Here is a 21,789-nt window from a genome sequence, read left to right as displayed (position 1 = left end):
TTGTATTTGAATAGGGGAACAAAAAGGGGATTGGGAGGTTATCACTTTCATTTTGTAATTGGAAGGGAGACTTGATACATTCATTATCCACTCACAGCTGATGCTATGCTGTCTAACAGCACTGAAATTGCAGGATGACAATTATATCACTGATGGCATAATTTATTGTTTTTTCATTACCTAAGGTAATTCCAGTGAGGTAATAAATCTACATGTCAGTAAGAAAACACTCAGTTTACCAGCTGTGCTGTATTTCATAGCCACGGGTTTAATGCTTTGAGAGGAGCATTTGCTAAGCATCGCTTTGCAATTAGAGGCAAAGAGGAAATTAAATGTTCCATTTTTGTTACAAAAAAAAAGAAAAAAAAGATTTGTTTCTCATAATTTGTCTTCCTGTTAATATTGCACAACTCAGTGTCTTTGTCTTTTGCTTGCTCATCAGCTCAGCCCAAAGATGGTATTGAAATACTAGAGTGGAACTCTGCTCCATCAAGAAACCTTAGTCTTTCAGTGATGGTGTCAGGACAATGCCAGAACCGCTTCAGCCCTTTGTTTACTGACTCAAGGAAGACTGCCCAGACCCTTGGATGCATGGGGAACCATGGAAGGACATGTTCTGCTTATGAGGACTACCAAAAGTCTGCATCCAGGTACAGGCACAGTTGGGGCTTTCCTTGAGGTTATTTTTGTAGGGAAGAGATAGTGTTTGCTGCAGTATCTCCTTCAGAGGAGCTGCAAAACACAAGCAAACCCTTGATAAGAGACTAAGTCATTATCCAGGAGGATATTGGAGAACATCAAAGGCTTTGAAATGTAAGGATGTCACTTATTGCTTTAGGGACAACTGCCCCCAAATTGGACTTCACTCTCAGAAAGGATAAATCACCCTTCATTCACCATGTCCCTATCAATGTTTGTTAATACAAATTCAAAGATACCTCTCTTGTGAAGGCAGTCTGTAAAAGGAGCAGAAACACGGTACCTCATGGCTGGTTTGGCCTTGTCTTCAACTGATCCCACCTAATTTTGAATCCAAGAATAGAACTGATACTGCAGGATACTTCAGAAGGTCCCACCATGTGGGCTGCATGAAACTATTTGAGACAGTGACAGGCAGCCAAAGGAGTGAACTGGGCTGTATGTGGTTTACACCCACCTAGAAATCCCATTAAAAAAATAAAGTATTGTCTCCTGGAGAAGCTAGTTGTCCCAAAAAGGCATTTGCCGTCTTTAATTTAGCTTCACATATACTAAGGGTGGGAAAGACATATCAATACAGATCCTCAGCTGGTTTCAGTTATCTTGAATCTGTCTCCTTCAGAGAAATGACAACAGTTGACAAGTCCCATTTTAAGGCTAGCCCCTATGCAGACACTGTCTGCTACAGACTACTTCCTACTGTGTTGTTCAGTGGATTTTTTGAACATGCTTATTGCTAAGGTTGCTTTCACAATATTCAATCTACATTTCTCCTTTTGCAATGATATTTAATTGGTGATAGTTCAGCTGCACAAAGCCTTTGCCTTTTGGGGATTTTCCACCCACCTGCTATACCCATTCTGGTATCGCATGTCCCTGCGATTATCTACTGAAGACAAGCATCTTAGCTCTTTTACTTTTTTTTCCCCACAAATTAGCCCCTGGATCCCTCATCATTTTTGTACCCTTCTATAATTCCTTGTTAATTGTCAAGATTTTTCTGGTGATGAGATGTCCTAAAATGAACCCAGTGCATTTTATTCTGGTCTCATGCCAGCCTAAATCCAGAGTTTCCAGCAGAGTAGTACTTAAAACAAAGCATCATGGATGAGGTTGCGTGTTTGGTGCCTCAGGCCAAGATTGAGGAGTGGATGAACTCTGTGTTGCCTGTATTAGAAGTGGGAGAACTCTCTTTACTTGCATTTACTCCTAGGAGGAATTTTCGTATAGTCAGTGAAGCCTGGTCACACCAGGCACTGGTGCATGTGAACATCAGGATCAGTATTTCCAGCTTCCCCTCTCCACAGCTGCACAAGGGGAATCTTCCACTCCGTGCTCCTTACTCCACAAGGACAGTGCCATAAAATCGTAGCAGCCTTTTTTGTTCTGTCAGATTGCAAATGCGTCATTGGCTTCCTCCTAGCCTTCTTTCAGCATTATTGCTCTCCATACTTTTCCCTCCAGTGAATGCTATTTCCCCCCTGATAAATTAGTGTACCATTTTCCAAGAGCTGCATCTCACTTATTTCCTGCCCATATTTCTAAGCTCTCTAGGGCTCTTTGTATTATTTCTCTTGCTCTCATTTGTGTTCCCCTACCCTCTCCTCTCAACTTAATGTTATCTACATATTTTATTAACCAGCTGTTTTATTCCCCCTCACACATCACAAGTGGAGATGCTCCATGAAATGATAGCTACCCATTGTCCCTATAGGGAACATATGAGACGCAAGCCCCTTGTCTATTATTATTCCTTGTTTGCAGTCCTTCAGACAGTTCCTGTGACAGTATTTATGTCTAAGCCAATGGGAGATAATATTTTTAGAGGCACTTTATGAAACGCTTTCCTGACTCCCAGCTCTTTGATGCCTGCTGGTCTCCCTGCTCTCATTCATTTTGTAATTCCGTCAACTTTATATGCATTTTTCTCATAGACTTAGTCTTTGTAAACCCATGGTGCTCCTCGCATATGTTTCCGTAAAGAGATCTGTGTAATTCCCAGGACATTATAGGGAGAGCCATGAAAAGATACCTTTGAAAGCCAGCATGAAAGCTCCAGTTGTGTTCAGAACTCTAAAGCTGTTTCCAAATAATGAGATACGCCATACTGTTTGACTGGGCTTGGGGAGAATAACTCTAAATAAACATTAGGAGATAAAAGAGATCACCTTCCCCTTTATGCATTTCCTTGTATTGTGTGAACTGTTCTCCAGTGGGGATTGAATCACATCTTGTCTCCTACAGAAAGCAAAAGAAGTCATTAGCTCTGCTAATTGTTGAAGATAAAGAGTAAAAGGTGATGACAGTTTGCTTTGTGTGTGGTTAAACTTGTTAAATGTGTAAATTATGCAATTCTTTTAATTCTCATTTGATTCATTACTATTATGGTATTCCACGATGCCAGCACATTAGCACTTTTTTTTTTATTTCCACTCAATTTGAATTTAAACTGTACCTTTTCTTGTTATACACATTAAATAAATAAAATTACATTGTAGTACACAATACCCAATGTTTTAATTTGGTATTGCATTATACAACATCCTTTGAGTGTACACAGTGTGAACACATAATTTACTAATACTTCTATAGAGAATTGATGAGTAGTATGACTGGATCGGATTTGTCGTGAAGCCACAGTACAAGTATACGTAAACTTAGTAGCAATATGTGGTTTTGGCCAACTAGGATATTTTGCTTTTATTGTTTATAGTCGAGTTTAATTTACATCCATTTGCTTTTAAGAATATGTGAACATTCTTAAAGCACCTTGAAGCTTACGTGTTTAATTAGATTGTTAACTAATGTCATACTGAGAACAGGATGGGAGTTGAGCCATCAGGATTTTCAGTGGCATCTGGATTTTCAGTGGCATCAGGATTGGATTCACTGCATTAGGATTTTCAGCTATCAGCTGTGTGCAAGGAAAGTAATAGTATTGTCACTTGTTCTGGCACTGATGCTTAGAGACAGCCATAGCGTCTGTTCAATGTGAATGTCACCCTAAACCTTTCTCTGGCTTTTGCACCTGAGCAGTGTTAAATCTGCTGTATTTTGGGGGTGTCTGTTTTGCAGAAAACAAGAAAAATAGAAACTGCTACTTGAAATTCTGTGCATGGCTGTTGAAAATAATCGATATCTGTTTTGTACTAAGTGCATGCGCTACATACTAAGGATGGCTTAAGTTAAAGCCCTGATCTGTAAAGCACTTGGGATCTCAGCTGAACCTTGGCATTTCAGGCCTACAGTTGTGTACAGTTACTAGGTATGCAATGTTTCACAGCCTTTCACAAAGACTGAGCTGAGCCTTCTCCCAGGACTTTTCCTGTCCTGTCCCTCTAGTATAGTTAAATCTGTTGCCATACAAATAAATAGATTCATACTTCTGGACATAAGCCTTTCCCAGCGTAATAACAGTATCAATCTGTGACTTTCTTAAAGACTTAGGTGCTTAGAAAGACTTGAATTCGTGGCGTGTTTTGTGGTTAAAATGCCTCGTTGCTACCTCTATCAGCTCAGAGAGGAGCAGTTCAAATGGCATCCTAATGGCAGGTCTTAGGTCCATGGCTGTTGCACCCCATTCTACCAAAAGCATTGACATTTTTTCCTCCCTCTGCAGTGTTCAGTGCTATGTACATTATAGAAAATGGATTCTGTTCCACCAGAGAATATTAGCACATAGCATCAACACATACCAACCTCTCCACCACGCACTTTAGCTCCTGTCTCACAGGAGCTGGTCCACTATTTTGAAAGGTAAACTAACTTACTTAAAAAAGCTTTGAAGCCTTCAGTGAACATCTCCTTAGAGAAGTTATTCCCTCTTAAACTCACAAAAGTCTGTTGCGGTCCAGCAGCTAGCTGGCTGTACAAGTTCTTAGAGAAATTCTGCAGGTCTCACTTTCCCCACCAGCTCCCTCCCCCCTGTTATGTATAGGGCTTTGGCACGGGACTAAGAGCTGCATGTACACTTAGAGTGCAAAAAACAAATGGGTTTGGGGAAATTAGTTCAAATGGTGCCTATACATTTGGGATTTTTAAGGTCGAGGGTAGGAAGCGCACAGGCTGAGGTCCGAATTCCCAATGAGACATACACATAGATCGTGATATTAATAAATTCAGAGCCTTGTTTGGCAGAAAATAATATACTGGAACATGAAGGTACAAGCATACGTATTTTATTATAGGGTGACAGTTTCTTAAAAATACTTGCTGGAAAACAGAATTTCCAGTTCAAACAAAGAATCTTATCTTTAGTCAGTCCTTTGTTAATTTAGCCACTCTGAATTTCATCAAATAAGGGCTATATCTCCAGGAATTCCTCTGACAAAGGGGTCCCCCAAAATCTGGAAGATTATCCAATTACAATTCAAAGAAACACACAGCAAAGATGACTGACTAAAGATAGATGTCTCAGGAAAAGAGCAGAAAAGAGTGTGAAGGAGGGTGTATGAGACAGCTTCACTTTCTCTTACAAGTGAGGAGAATTATACCTGCTCTTAAGTTTTGTGGTGAGTGGAGTCAAGGTCCCTGGTGTCAGGTGTGGAGCTGCCTGCTCTCCTTCCTTTCTGCTTTTCTTCCACTTCACTCTTTTGCTATGTGCAGACCCCATGCCTATATGAAAAACTGACATTGATTCTTAAAGAGGTTTTTTTTAGATTTACATGTGTTAACAAAAAAGGAGCTCTTGACTTAGAGGCTCTGTTTCGGATGTACAGGCAGAGAATAAAGATTGCTGTTAATCCTGGGCTGAGTCAGGGGATGGCTTCTCCCAGGAACAAAAGGGAGATGCCAAAGACCCATTACCTTGGAAATCCTACCCAGAGTAGGATCATCAAGAACTAACAGCTTCTCCTAGGCTCTGCTAGGTACTGGGAGTTGTCCACAGAAGGCAAGCTATATTTTCATGCCTGGAAGGAGAATTGCTTGATGATGCATTCACATCCTATGCCCATCAAAAGTACTGTGCTCTCTGAGCTGGCACAGGAGAGTGCCCAACTGATTCAGAAGCATTTGAGATTGAAGGATGATCAGGCCCATTTACCCTTCTTTATCACTAACAGCTCTTGCCGCATTCATCCTTAGACATCTTGAGCCAAATTTGCTGTTTAACTCTTGCATCTTTGAATCTGACCTTCTCCTTCAGCCAGCATGGCTGTGAGGCAGTGGACTGCCTGGACGCAAGCTGGCAGCTCTGTGTTCAGCAGCTTCCAACACCGAATTCCCATGTCCTATCATTTGCTCCTTTACCAGTCCTGTGTGTTGTATCAGAAATTCCTGTCAGCCCCATTTTATGTTCCCAAGTCTCTCTGGCTTCACTAGGTTCAACCTGAGGTCTTGTTTAGGGAAAGTTACACTACCCTGGACCCTCATTATTCACTCCTTTATCAACCAGGATTCTGTTTGCAATGTTACACCATTAAATGATCTTTTAAGACCATTTTAGGAGGTGTCTTTCCTCATCTGTTTTTTCCTGTCCTCCTCCTAGATACATTTTGGCACCCAAAACTTTTCCTTCACCTTCCTCGCACAGATAGAGAGAAATGGGAGATCAGGAAGATCTTTGCCTTCTGTATGGTTTAAAAGCTTTCTCCCATTGACTTAACTGGCTCTACACCCTTCCAGAGGGTAAAAATGTCAGGGATTCCTCTTGGTTGCTGGTGTCATTCTGTTTTTATAGCCCAGTGGAGTCCTAGGCCACTGCTGGAGCTCTGGGACTGTAGTGATGTATGTAGAAAGCAACTGTGGATTTGAGTCACAGCATTTCATATCTGCACGTTTACTGCATGTGTAAATGATGACTTACAAACTGGGGGATCCCAAAGGATCATTCTCTGCATTGGCAGTTTGCAAAGTTTTAAAGCACAGCTAGCCATCCCTTCAGCTGCACTGATACAGCAGCTTGTGGAGGGTGCCAAAAAAGCTCAGGTTAAAATAATGTCCCCCCCAAACCTTTTACACTGGGTTATTTCAGCAATCCAGTTTAGAGTGTGGTCCTGTGAGCAGGGGGGAAGGAGAAATATGCCTAACTGTGGCAGGCAGATGAAAGCAAGCAGTCCGAAGAGGGGGGGAGTCTGAAGGCGAGGAGCCCCTCAGCCTGGCTGTGCTGCCAAAGCTCCTCCAAGGCTCTACGTCTCCAGTGAGCTTTCTCCAGGTCTCTCCTTGCTGATGTGAAGCACAAATAGGCCAGGACTGAGTGGGAGGAGGGACACTCTGGAGTTCCCAAAGTTTGCAGGAAGGCAGAGAAGCACCCGAGTGTTACATTTGCAATGCAGTCTTCTCTGGCCAGGGAGGGGGCAGTTCCCTGTGGCTCTGCTTCCAAATCTATCAATGCTAGCAGCAGCCTGGAGGCAGCCTGGCTGTTGTGAGCAGGTGTGACTCACTGCTACACCACATAGCTGAATTATTTGGGGTGGGCGAGCAGTATTTGTCACACTGTTGATGAGGATTTGGCTATGTTGAGCAAGCACATAGGCTGTCTGGGCTGTTGGGTCAACCTTTACTATACACCCAGAGGTCTATGACTTAAACTTACTGGAACAAGACGAATGTGGCAAGGGCAAAAGCACTACATGCACAGAAGATGGACAAGATACTGCACCGTGCTAAATAATAAAATTTATTGCAGTAGATGCCATATCAAGAGCTGAATGATTCTTAGACTTCATTCACAACCTGTCTAATAAGACCTATGATGAGTATTACAGCCTGGGACTGAGTGTTTAAAAGTGCTCCCTTGACATGTGCGCTACTTAAAGGAACACTCAAGTAATAAATTTGTTTTCCAGTGCTTAAGGGAGATTGAGTGTTTCCCTGCTCACGCAAGAAGTCCCTGATCTTACTGCAGATGCAAAACAGACCCTGCTTTGCTGTGATTCTGAAGCAAGGCAGGGATGAAATCTCAGTCTTGTAGCATGGAGTCTCTCTGAGTTAGTTAATAATAAAGTGTTAATAATGAAGATTTGTCTTCTTCCAGGAGGCAAAAAACAGTGAGAGGCAGGAGGAGAAAGGTATACTGATGAATAGGAGAAATTTTCTAAACTTACGAAGGGAGTCAACTACACAACTTCCACTAATCATACTAGGCTAAATACCCAAGGCAGCTTTAGAGGTTGTAGCCTATATAGATTTAGACAAAACCAAATTCAAATGGTATACTGATGATTTTTTGCCCCATAAAGAATCTTTTAATTTCTGATGGTAATGGATGCTACCTAAGTGTGAAAGAGAAATAGAACATACTAATTTTAATGCAAATGGATTTTTTGAGATGAAAGGCACTGCATAAAAAGTAGAATGGCAGTGCTGTAAATATTCTGCCTGTGGTATGTTTACTTACCATTAATTACTGACATCTAGGCTAGTTGTTATAAAGAAATACATGTGTTTTTTCAATTAAGCAATGTTTTTTCACTTTCAAATCAACTTCTGTTCTTTCAGTGCTATTGGAAATTTGAAAATTGCTGAAATTGATCCAAGTGGTCATTTTGTAAAGATTCTGAACTGTGCCCCTGAAAAAGAGGAAAACATTGGGGATTATCTCTTGAAGCAGGACGTCCAAGGTCAACTAGTGGCTGTATTTCGGTTTCCCCCCGAGACCAGGATGGGGCCCAACTCCACCGTGACAGTGAGTGTGGGGGGTTTGAATGCCTTTTCTCAGCTGGCAGACTAGGGTACACTTTTAGCCTGATGGTATAGAGTCAAACTTAAGTCTGTATTTTCAGAAAGGCTAACACTCACAAATAATGATGAATTCAGAAGAAGCTACTAATGTCCATCAAGCCTGGCATTTGCATGACATGTCCAGCATTTCATATTGCACAGCAATGGGAAGCTCTCCTGGAAAGTCCTTGCTTGATGCATTGCTTTTTCCAACCATTGCTCCCATAAAAATCTCCCCATACTCTCAGAATATTGAGTTGTGCAGTGTTTGCCAACAAAGGGTGTGCACCCTGGATTGGAAACCCATAAATAATAGAACTAGAAAGGAAATGAGTTTTGTGTGTTGCTACTGAAGCAATTAATACAGTTTTGCATATAGTCTGAGGTATCACTATAGTAGGGTCTCAAATGAAAATAAAAAGAAAAACTATGTTGCTTTCCAAACTGTGCCCACTGTCTGAGGACAGCTGTTACCCAGCAGAGAAAGCCATAAACCACTGTCTGGCAATGGGACTCTGTTCCTGGCTTTGCCTTGAATGCCTTTAGGCAAAATGATGACACTCTGTGTCTTAGTTTCCTATTCTGTGCTCTCCTTTGATGTCATGCAGAACTATACGTTAAAAATTCAGTGCATGGGCTGCTGCTCTTCAAAAATTACTTCCCCTCCAGCTAGTTCAGATGTATCTTTTTGCCAGTTTGAATAAGAGTTAGAGAGATAGGTAGGATCTAAGATGCAAAGAGTCAGATGACTTCGTCATACCCCAGAAAAGCTTTAAATAGAAAACAACAAATACATGCATCTGATATCCATGGTAATGCAAAAGGCTTGAATGTGTGAACTAGATGTGACCAAGGCTCAGTTGTAGGTGTAGCTGAGGAACGTCTGCTGGTGTCTGTCTGCACGCGGCCTCCAGCAACCTCTGGGATGTACCCACACCCAGAGTAGGCACAGCCTTTGCTGTACTGGGTAAAGATGCTGGCTGCTTGGCTGGCTGCAAGACACCTTGCAGATCTCCCCAGAAATGGTTTCCTCTTAGTTGGCTTTGATGCCCCAAACATTCCCACCCACCCCAAAAGTAGTCCTTTCTGAAGTGCTCCAATCAGTGCTTGAAGTCATTGACAAGGTTGCTGTTCCCATTATCATTAAAGGGCTCTTGGGTGAACAGCCGTCTGAGGTAGAAGGTCAACCACAGCTTCTGTTTCAGCATACGCAAGCAGAAAATTTCTGCTGGTTTAATTTCAAAGGGTTGTATTCAGGCTGCCAACTCTAGCATCTAAAATTCATGTACAATAGTGTCTGTGTCAGACAGTCAGCTAGGGAGAATTTCCAGGCCCCAGCTCCCTGGGAGAGCAACACATGAACCAAGGCAAAATGCTCAAGTAGATGCCAGTGTAGATGGTTGGAATATGGCCTGAAGCCTCTTATCACCCAGTGCTTGTTTCTTTTTCTGAAATGAAAATTGAAGCCTCACAGAATAAAAGGAGGCAAAACCCATGTTCATCACGAAGCTCAATGCTGATCAATGCATCCCTGCATGTGCCCTCTTAGAAAAGAGCTGGAAATGCAGGCTTCCAGGGGCCCAGAAGAGCCACAGTCAATGTTGTCTTATGGTGTATGTGTGAAAAAGCCACAAATACACCTTGGCAGAGTGCTGCATGGTGAACACTTTTGGAAGAGAGCGTTATTATTTTTTTTTCAAGATACTTCTCCTTCAAAATTGAATGAGAATTGTTTTGGCTCCCAGGAAATGGTTGAAGCTGTTTTCTCACAGATGGCAGATGCCAAAACCTTTAAGAACATGGTTTGGAAAAGCGTGTTGTGGTTGTCTTACATAAGAGAAGTGCTTGCATAACGGGTCCTTTTGCTACTGCGATAGTGATAAAGGTAATGGATAATTGTGTTCACTTTATAAAGCACAACATTGTTAAATCTTTTGTATAAGGATGAAAGTACAAAAATTTTATAGCTTCCAGTAGAGACAGCTTCTCCCCGAACAGAGGGAATCCAGAATCAAGAAGAGACTGGAATTTTAAAGCTGATATTACAGATCTCTTCCAACGCCCCTGGTAATTCAGAAAATAAAAGAAACTGCCTATTTTTAATCTTACTCTTAGCAAGCCAGACCAAAAAGCCCAGGATTTACTATCACACTTTGAAAAATGTGCCTTTGTTAATCTCTGTTAATCCACATGAGACATACTTGAAAATAATCACTATAACTAAGCTGCGAGTCTTGAAATATAGTTCTTTCAGCTTTGATTTCACAGATCAAATAGTGACCAGTGTTACAAAAATCAAAAAGGAACAGGAAAACCTGATGCTTTTACTGAGTTCTTATATTGTATAAATACCCAGGAGCCATTTTGTCTTTAATCTAATGGCTGCTTGATCTTTGCAGGTTTGGGCAGCAGATGCTACAGTGCTTCACAAACCTCCCTCAGATTTTCTTTGGAAGGACCTGGAGAGATTTAGGACAACCCTTGACTGTGCTACCATTCTCTGTGAGCCTAGCGGTCAAGTGAGTGCCCTGAGCAAAATCACCGTGTTTCCTTACTCAGACAGCTTTATCACTGGACTTCCTTCAGAGATTTAGGATCATATTGTTAAAGTCCTTATAGAATTAAGCACAAGCAATCCAAACATAGCAAAGCTGTGATCTCTCTCTGTTAACCTTGCTTCAGTGGGGATGTTAATTATTAGGATCTGAAGGACTGAAGAAAAACAGTAGATTGATGACTCCACTTGTTGAATGAAAAGCTGACATCCTCACAGCAATCAAAGTAGGGCCTAGACAAGTGTGAATTGCCAGACCACTGTCCTCTTCCACTGTGTTTCAGCCATGAAAGATCCAGCTATGGCCAGGGCTGTTCACCCCATGGCTGCCCATTAGTAACTGCCATCGGATTGGCAACTGTGTTGAATATTTTTAGGCAAACTTGTGTTGACTTGGGGATGAGAAAGAGCCCAAGATAATTTTTTACCCTATAGCTGTCCAATGGCAACTATGGTTTTGGTCATTTTTAGCTAGATAAACTCGTACTAGTGACAATATGGAAAAGACCTGTGATTTTCATAAACAGCGTAAGTTATAAAGCTTCCCCAAGGTAGCGTAATTTACACCTTACAAACTGTTAAGTGAATGTTGACTTTTGGTCTCACCTTTTCACATTTACTCCTCTTCTAGCTCAGTTTGGCCATACTTGCTATTACATCAGTGCCAGGGAATCAGAGGTTGAAAGGGAACTTCAAATGTAATTACCTCTGCCAGGATTGCTCCTGGCTGTCACTTGCTTAGGTAGTCCTGGAAGACCTTCGGTAATGGAGACTGCCATGTCCCCAGGCAATCTGCTTTAGCGCCTCACTCTCTGTATGCTTAGAAAAGCTTTCCTAGTGCCTAAACCTAACTTTTTCTGCCTCAGTGTTAGTCCTCTCCTTCTTGTCCTATCCACTGTGGACATGGAGAACAGATTGCTTTTTCTTCTTCCAGCAGCCTTTGACATACTTGCAGAATTGTCATGTCCTCTTTTCTCTCCTTCTTTGTCAGTTTACTTAATTGGAGCAGTGGAATGTCAAGGTTCTTAGATGATGAGTCTACTCGAAATATATTTAAAGACTGGAAATGGATTTTAAAGACCAAATTAAAAAAGCTGGAATTTGGTGGCTGCAATTAGTATTTATCTTTCAAATGATAAATAACTCAGAAATACATTGGAGTCCCTACCCTTTCAGTCCTTCCTAGTTTGTCTACAAGAAACAATTATCTTGACGAAAAAAATGTAGAATATAAACAAGCAGCGATACGTTGGTTTTTCTTTTTTTCAGGCTGTGGCTTGGTACACTCCTCTCTACTGGAACAGAAGGCAAGGATGGGCGGTGAAAGAGGAAAGTGAGAAATCTGAGAACATTGTTATACCAACTTTCTCAACAGCAAAGCAAAAAGAGGGATGGGAAAATGAACAGGAATTTACAGTAACTGATACAGAGTGGAAGAAGGCTGACCAATGCCAAACAAGAAAAAAAAGCTTCATTAAAAGGTATCTGATGTTCATTGTGTGTACTCTGTAATTGCAGCATTGTGCCAGACTGGCTCTGTAAGTGAACACTTTTAAATGAGCATCTTGGCAAGCAATTTTTGTAAAGCTTTGGAATTTTGAAAATAAGAATTAACCTTTACCTTCAAACAAGAACCCAGCCCAAAACTCCTGATAGGAGTGCATTCATTGTCAGTCAAGAGTAAGTGGAAAGTAAAATCCAAGTAAAAATCTTCTTAAAATGTGACTTTATTATTACATATTGTCTTTTGAGTGTTTGGATGGCACCATTTGGGGACCACAACTTGGAAAGCTTTCAGCCAAAAAATGTTGATGTTTGCAGAACTATTTACCTTTGTCTTGAGAAGGGTGGATCTTCTCTCAGCCCACTGTGCTTTGAACCGGGCTAGGGACAGATAACCATTGCTTTCTAAATTGCTTCAGAACTGTCTTCTAGCATTTGTATCAAATTTAAATTGGTAGCACTATGATTGGCTAATCTGGATATATTTTCACAAAAAAAAGGTGGGTGACCCTTCTTGTGTTTGGGGTAATTGCTCTTCTCTAAATTTCTTCTCCAGATTGTGGCTGGAGATGTTCAGAAGATGAAGTTTTCAGCATAGGTTAAACTGGCTGTTCTTCACAAGCTTTGTTCTTAAAAATGGCTAAATCACTTTTGCTCAAACTCTCCAAAGAAACTAAGTAAGAAGCAGGGAGAAATTATGTAAAAATTCAGTGCAAAGAGTTCAAGTCTGGCAGACTTATAACCAAAGGCAAATGCTAAATTATAATGTGATACGTCAAAAAATATAGCAGTTGCAGTTCTTCCACCTACAACTAAATGCAGAATGTGTCAAATATATGTGTGCTGTTTGTTAGGTATATTGCATAAATTTAATGTATGTGTGCAGTAAACACAGTAAATCTATGCAAAATACAATAATAAATATGCTAATGCAATACAATAAATAATGCAGTAATAGATAAAATATACATACTTTTTATATCCTGTACACATACATGCATGTGCAAAATGTGTGAAATACACACAGTAAACTTAATTGAATTTCTGTTTACAGGGAAAAAAAGACCTCTGCATCCCTTTTCCCTAATCAGAGTGCCTGGTGCCAAAGTCCAAACTCTCCCACACACCCTCACTTTTCTCTGGTTAGACCACTAACCATGGGAAATGATGGCAGCAGTTTGTGCAGGCAGTCCCGGTGTCAGTCATCAAGGCCTGACCCCGTGCCAGGTGAGTTCACCAGCAGATGTGGTATATGCTGTAGCATGCACAGTGGCAACAGGGTGGATTTTTTGGTACAAATAGCTTAAGACTTAAAATACATGTATGTTACCATGTCTTACTTCTATAGCAGTGGTCTCCAAACTTTTTAAATTGTGCACCTGTATCAATAAAAAATTTTTGAACATGAACTCCCAATATATGTACATTTGTTTATTTGTAAATTATATTCATTTACTACTGCAATAATATATTATGTACATTATAAAACATACACATGAATAGAAATTTAAAAGGATAAGATAAAAAACAGTATTTGTGAAGTATTTTTAAATTTAATTTTATTTATTAATATTAGAAAAATATTTTCTTCCCACACCCCAATGGATTTTCTTGCACTTCCCCTGGAAGACCACTGCTCTATAGAGCTGCACATGTTGGTAAGATGTAAGGAGGCTATTGTTACTAATCCTGGTGCGTTTAGGAAATGAAACAAAATATTAGGAATCAGTAAGAGAAAGAGACTTATATAGGCTGTGAATTGTTAATTAAGCAGTGGTGAGAAAATGTGTAATTTGGGTACATCAAACTCAGAAACCTGTTGACACGCTGGGAAGAGTTCAGGGGAGGATGACAGAGTGAAAAAGCATCTGAAGAGATTGATTCATGAAGATTAAAAAGAGCTAAATGTGTGTTGGACAAGCAAGATGATTGTTGTGCGAGGGAGTTCAAGCACCACAGCAAGAGAGGAAACTGTCTTAGATCCGGGAAACAGAACTAGAAGGAACAGGACCAATGGAAACATAGGAAGGCTTAGGTTGAATATGTAAATAAAAAGGAGTTTTAATGATCTATAGTATAGTCTTCCAGTTTTGCTCATTGTTCCACTTAATATTTTAAACTACTGGCAAGTTTTAAGTGCTCAGCTGCCATTAATTTTAAAGGAACTAGGTATGCAGCTCCTGAAGACAGCTTTGTAGTACTCATTCTTTCTTTAGTGAACATTTAAAACCAGACCGGTCAAATTATTTGAATATACTAAGGAGGTCACCCTGTGACTGGTGTGAGTAGGTGGCTGTGCAGTTGTCAGGAGTTTTTCCCCATTTCTAGGAGTGCCAGCCTAGGAAGAGCATTTCAGCTTGAGCCAGGAAAGCGTTTATGCACCTGCTTAGCTTTACACACACAAATAGTAATCCTGCAGCCAGGGAGGACTGTCAGGAAGATCCTTCTCAACTGTTAAATCCAGGCAAAGCAGATTAAAACCTGATGGAGTCAGTTGTAATAGACCTAATTTCATGGTTTGTTTCCTGCTCTGTCTTAATCACTGGTAGCATCAGCTACCAGGTGTCTATTTTGTGTAACCTCCATTTGTCTCATTTGCTAAAACTTAGTTTGTCTTGTTCTGTATCACTCTGGTCTTCTGCAGAGCTGCATCCCCCATAGCTGTTCTGCTTAGTTTCCTGGGCAGGGAAAAGCTGGGGACAGAGAGAGAATTGGCACCTGCCACCTGGGGGTGCTGGTGGCATCAGAGGTTGTGTTCACCTGAGCAAATGCTGTGGACAAATAGAAGCAGATCTGCAGAGCAGACCCCCTGATGCTTCAGACCTGGCATCCACCATGTACACATTTCAAGGGTGATTTACTTGGTCCCAGCTCTAGGCTGGTCCAACGGCCCCTCAGGGGGCACCTGCCTCTGCATGGCGTAGGTCCTTTTTGGGTATGAAACTTCCTGGGGTGCTGTGTAGCCCACTCATGCTCACCACTGGACTGCACGAAGTGGTTTCTGTCTGACTGCCTGCCTTCAGCCAGAGTGCTTGAGGTGTGACTCGGGAGGACATCTTCTGGCTCGGTTTCGTTCAAGAGGAAGCCAGCTCGTGCACTTGATAGTGCTCCATGATGTGAACCTGAGCACAGCAAGTGGGGGGAGTGGCAGCTCCACTCCATGGGTATGCTCCTCTTCGGACCCAAAATGCTACAGACCCATGCAGGACGTCCCCCAGCACATCTCCCAAGCAAAAGGGAGTTTGCCGGCACAGTGTGGGTGAGCTGCATGCAGTCCTATTTGCTACATTCCCATCTTCTGTCACACCTCCGCAGATGGAGGTCAGTGCTCTTTCCACGAGCTACATTTGGTTTCAAGATTTTTTTGCTTGCAACTGTTAAAACTAAGAACTTTTTCAATAAAGCAAGCAATATGAAACCAAACCAAAACACGTCTGAGACTGTAATGCAATCACGTTGGTCCAGGACACAGGGCTGCAGGCAGAGAGAGAGGGCCTGCCTACGGATTTACCTCCTGAGTGTGGGGACTCTGAAGGCAGAACTCAAAGCACGGTGGTCTGTCATACATTAAATATATCTGATTTCTGTAGGTTTTCACGTGCAACCTGCATACCCTCAGTCTCTTTCTCAGATCTTTGCAAAAGATAATTCGGCTCTATTTACTTATGGTTCATTGGCAGTTCTTTTCACTACTGAATTATGAAATTATTCCTTTTAATACTGCCAGGAAAGTTAATAACATCCAAGATCTCAGATTAAAAATTAAATATGGGTATAACCATTATTTTCGTCTGATAAATATTCATGTGTAGTACATATTACTGCCTGATTTTTCCAGAAATGAATGTAGAGAGAGATGTAAGCATTATTCTTATTTTATTACAATGCAAAAATTACAAGTGCTTTAGGCAGATTTATGCACATATGCCACTAGACATTATTACTGATGGTGGTGGAACGATGATTTTCAAATACATGATGGAATGATGATTTTGAAATGTATTACTTCTTTCTTTTTTTCTTTTTTATTTTTCTTTCCTTGCTTAAAAATTTTTAACTAGCAAGCTTATAACTAACATGAACAACTGGGGTCCACAGTAATATGCATAAATGCAGTCTTGCTTAGATCCTGGTCCAAGAAAGCTTCCCTATTCAGTAAAGACTCTTCAGGTTGTTCATAAATGCTTCATAATATCAGAGACTTACAGAAATCAGTATTGTTAACTTCTTTGCTTTCCCCTGCAAACACACTTTTAATCACTATTATCTTTAAATATAGACAGTTATTTTCCTAATGCCATAATACAGGGAAGTTAGGTCAATGCCTTTGAATCAAATTAGTGATTCAAAGTATTTTTGCATTTTCCTCTTAGATACTTAATTTTGCTTTTCAAAATCAGTTTAGCATATGCTCTTATTTCAGAAGTACAAAGGCCCACTCAAAACTGCAAAGAGATGGGCCTTCCAGATGATACTGTTTGATGGTACTTGCTTATTGGCTTAAAGTATTTAGTTTCTCATACATCTGTTGTATCCTTTCTAGCTCCTAGCTCTCCTCTATAATAATCAAACGTTATCTTTTCAGTCTCTTTTGGGGAGACGTTAATAGCAGCAGTCCACAATATTCCAGTACAGAGCAAAGTGTGTTTAGTGGCATGATGGTGTTTTGAGAACTGTTTGCCTCTCCTCTCCTCAAGCAGCTCAGTATTTTACCTTTCTAGCTGCTACAGAACAGGATTTTCAATACCCAGTTCCAGTGACTCTTGTGGCTTTACTCTTGAGTCGTTGCAGTTGATAAGACAACAGTAGGGTGTGTGGTGGCTGTTCCTTTCAGCCCATACCCATCCATATGAAATTTTAACTGACACTTTACTGTTTGTCCACTTTGCCTTCTGAGTCCCTCCCGAAGCTCTTCTGAGCAGTTTTCCTTGGCGCTGACAACAGACAACCTCACAAGTTATCTACAAATGGTTTCACTTCATTTCTTACTATCTTTAATTTAGAGTCTCTTTTATTAATTGTTGAACTGTCTGTTTGGTTTCCTTTTCACCCAGGTAGCCCCATTTTCTTCTCAGACTGAGAGATAAGAGGGGAAAAGCTGCTACTGCAATAGGTCACAAAGATCGAGCTGAGCTCCGACCTCCCATTTTTCTCAGAAATGCATCACTCTGGTGACGGCGGTTTTTTTGTTGTCGTCAAATTTCACTCTGAACCAAAACGCTCAGCTGTGAATTTTGCAAGGAGTTTAAAAATAACCGTGGAGTGTATTGTGAAGCAAGCACTTTGAAGCCTCGGCCAAAACCAGCAAGTTTTGTCAATCAGAATGTTTCCCGGTTGCTGAGGAATGCTAATTAAGCTTTCAGTGGCAAATTGAACCTGCCGATAAGGAACATATTTAGCGCACATTTTCAGTGCAGAGGAGCCAATTCCTACCACCATCTTCTCTAGCAAGTGGATCAAGCCTGCTAGCTTTCTCTTCTTCCCACTGGTTCTCATGGGTTTTGTCCCAGAAACTGAGAGTTGAGTGAGACGAGATGCACTCATATCATGATGCATTTGCTCTCATGACTTGTCCCAAGGACTTCCAAGGTCTACAGGACTGCCCATGTAATTTCCAGTTAGCAGTGAGACATGTTTGCAGATTCATCTGTTTTGTCTTAGGACACTGACGTATTATAGGCAAGACTAAGCAATAACATTGGCCATTATAAATGATGATGTACAAACACACAGATACACTGGTTGATTATCAAGAGGTCAAACAAGGTATTACAGTGATAGTCCATGGTAAGAAACCAAGTCAGCTGCTTTGTCCAGTAGATCAGCTGACCAATGTGGATCAATGAACTGTTCCTATCATTACTAAGACACAAAGAGAAGCATCTCAGCTTGCTCAACACAGTGTCATTCACTCTGGCTGACAGTCAAGTGCTCCAGTAGTCTGCACCTTTGAGTGCATTTATGTGCCCTCTGCCAGCTTAAGTTCTTCTGTAGCCTTTAAAACCTTAAAATAACTTTTCAGTTTCTCACTGGGTGCAGATTAGTTATCTGGAATTCTAAGGTTCTGCGGTGCTGAGGAAGAGGATGGTCCAGTAAAGGAGATTTCTGGTGACAGAAAGCTATCAAAATACCTGGCTTTGTTTATTAAGTACCAAATGCTGTACCATCATTTTATGAGAAACACAGTAATTCTGGTCTCTTTATCACTGTTTTCTCAGCTGTGATATCTTATGACCTGACACTGTGTTTCCTTACCTGCCAGGCAGGATGCCAGTCTGTCAAAATTATTTCCTTATCTATTTGTTGTTTACTTCTTAAAAACCACTGACGTAGTGTGCATTTGTGTATTTTCGGTGCTCCAGGAAAAAAAAACAACAGGTTATTCTGACCTAGAATTTTGGAGGAGGGAAAAACTTGGGAAAATCAAGGGGATAAATAATAATTCTCTGTGGCCAAATATGGAAATTGTGAAAGGAATTAAAGATTATTGCCAACGTCTTCAAATAATATAAACAAGCACAGCTCTTTCAACTCACCTCCTTCCATCATGGTCAAATAAATTACATTATGAATATTTCAGTGTCACTGAAAACAAATCGAAGATTTATCCATGGTTTTGTTGAGAGAAAGAGGAGGTGGCATTCAATAAGAGGCTTTCTTAAGACTTTCGGAAACCCAAATACCTCTGCCACTTTTGATGTGGGTGACCAGAGGTGACAGTAGGGTGTGTGTAGCAGGCTGTCCTGTGAACTGCCTCAGAAAGTCAGTAGCGCTGACTTGCTTGGTGTTCATTAGCATCACTTACCAGACAAAATGTCGTCGCCATGCTGAGATGTGCTAACACATTTGGCACTTGCAGACTCCGGTTTCCACTGAGAGGAAAATCTGGAGAGCTGCAGTGCCTTTGAGATGTGAACACTTCTAAGCGCACAAGTCCCCTGAAAATATCAGCAGAGCTGTCTGAACAAAAAGTACATTGATTGCCCTTTGCTTCTTTTGCAAGCTGATCGCTATGGGGAAACTGGTTGCAAGTGTCAGGTTGGCCTGTGAAAAAGCAACTCTCTCCCGGATAATTTTGGCAGAACAACCTGACCTTCAAGAAGCCATGACTAAGGATGGCCCTTTATCTTCTTGTCACCCATTACAGCATAGAGTCTGTGACCGAGTCATATAATGGAGTGATAAAATGAAGTCCAGAGATTCACTTCTGAAAATCGCTCTCATGTAATAACAATACCTTATGAAATCTCCAAGTGAACTTGCTTAAAGGTGATGTTCATGTCAGTAGAAATGTGGAGTCATTTAAAAGCTGATTCTATGGTAAAAGTATGTCCAGGGCTGAGGTTAGGTTTGAACACAGCTCAAGGAACTGATAGAAATCCAGGGTCAAGGAGTGAAAAAGCTTTTTCCCTCCCTGCTAGGAATTTATGGAGAAATGCAGGCAGTGAAAACAGGGAGCCAAAGACATGGTGATTTTTGCAGTGAGACTTGCGGAGATGGTATGAGGCAGATAGTCTGAGAGCATCAACTAGAGGGAAAGTGACAGTGAGGAGGAAAATTACATGATCTGCATTCAGAGGCTGCTAAGGGTTAAGCACGTGTTGTTCATGGACAGCCAGCACAACAGTGATTTTGGCCAAGCAATGCTTGCTGAAGTACAATTCAATCAAAAGTCTGCAAGAGAGAGTTTGATCCTTTAAAGTAAAGGTATCTTAGTGACAGCTAGTGACCTTGCATGTGGTTGTATATTTATCCTAATGTAGCTTTTATTAAAAATGATCTTCTATAAAGTCAGAAGAAACAGAGTTTTTGTTGCTAGCGTGCTTGTTTCCTAAATTTACTTTCTTTTTAAAGTAGGTATGTGGAAATAATGAGTGTTGTCATCAACAGGCACTCTGTATGCAGGAACTAGCCAGAAGAAAAATCCTTCAGTTCCCAGCTGCGTGAGTGGGGAAGGCAGAAGAGGGCCTACTCAGTCAGCAGGGGTGAGTAGAGTTGCTACAATACAGTTTTCGAAATAAACAAACAAAAAAACAACAAAAAGAACAGTAGAGTTTAAAAAACCCCACAATTCAGAATACAAGATTTTCTTTATTTTGTTGGAAATTCTTTTAGTCTTCATTCTTGAGAAAGACCTATGCCAGACCACAAATACAAAGCATCTGGATTCAGGCATTGCAACTTGATCACAGCTACACGCATCTAAGTCTAGAGAAGTTTATGTTACATCTTAGGTTTGCTTTAAGTTGGAATCTATTTACACTGTTCCTTCTAGGAAAAAGAAGGTTTAAGTGCATACCCAGATATATTTTTTAATCTATTGGAAAACTCTGTTGCTTCCACTACCCTACCTAAAGACCTAGAATCTGGGATCAGTAATGAAGCCCTCACATGTATATATGTAGACCCTCAAACTTGAGTTGTTGCAAGTTCCTCTTTCAAACTTCTTGATTTCTAGACTCTTCCTCAGGAGTTGGTTGTTTGATTTTACTTAATATCCGTTGCACGATTCATTGTAATGCAGAATATTTTCTCTATATTTGTATTTATACTACAAAATATCATTAGATATGCAGGTGTTGGAAATGTCTTGCGACATGTTAAATATCGTTCTAATTTCCTATCTCTACTTCTTAGGTTCTGTTACAAAAGCTATAAGAATTGATAGATTTTGTCCATCCGACAACTTGTATATACAACTTATGATTATTGCCATGATTATTAAATTGTGCAATATCTATTGATGCTACTTACAATGGTTAGTGTTCTCCAAAGTGATATATACACTTATATACATATATATGTATAAGTAGTAAGAAGAAAAAGAATAGTCAGCCTATCTACATCAGGTAGAAATAAAGAAGAAAAGAAACTGGAGGATTATTGCTTGTGCCTATCTGCTCACTGTATACATGAAGTGGGGCTCTTTGCCCAGGTACAGACTTAAACAAATAAATACATCAGTGCTACAGTTTTGCCTTATGTAAAATGATAGTAATAACACGTATCTCCTGGGGCAGTGTGAGTCAGCAGTATTTGTAAAAAAGCTTTTCTATCTTTAGATGAGAGGCACTTTAGAAGTGCAATGAATTAGTGTTTTTCTCAGTGACACTAGATTAAATGCTTTTTGATTAAGAATCCCACAGTTCCTGAGAAACTTGCTGAATTAAAATGACCTGAACACTCAAGAAAACCATGACCAAGTAACTTGCTTTCTAATCTCTAGGTTTGCTACATGATAGTCAGGTTTTAGTGGAACTATTGCAATAGCCAAAGACAACTATGTGACATTTTACAGCTTTATGGGGAGGAAGCCCTTAGCACTGTGGGCTTGATGCCAGTTCACACTGTGAAAATTTCACAGCTCAGAA

At 40.6% G+C, this 21,789-nt stretch overlaps 1 protein-coding gene across 1 annotated transcript; it reads left to right on the top strand.

Moving 5' to 3' along the window:
• The first annotated feature begins 591 nt into the window (after positions 1-591).
• LMNTD1 (lamin tail domain containing 1) lies at positions 592-21,162 on the top strand. The gene is made up of 6 exons (XM_009912802.2): positions 592-650; positions 8,140-8,326; positions 10,761-10,880; positions 12,185-12,396; positions 13,473-13,645; positions 21,056-21,162. Exons 1-6 carry the CDS (start codon positions 592-594, stop codon positions 21,160-21,162), a joined length of 858 nt encoding a protein of 285 aa, XP_009911104.2.
• The last annotated feature ends 627 nt before the right edge of the window (positions 21,163-21,789 follow it).

Source organism: Haliaeetus albicilla, chromosome 19 (assembly GCF_947461875.1).
Source record: "Haliaeetus albicilla chromosome 19, bHalAlb1.1, whole genome shotgun sequence".
Lineage (NCBI taxonomy): Eukaryota > Metazoa > Chordata > Aves > Accipitriformes > Accipitridae > Haliaeetus > Haliaeetus albicilla.
The sequence above is the reverse complement of the archived record's forward strand: the minus strand, read 5'-3'. Positions and strand labels throughout refer to the sequence as shown.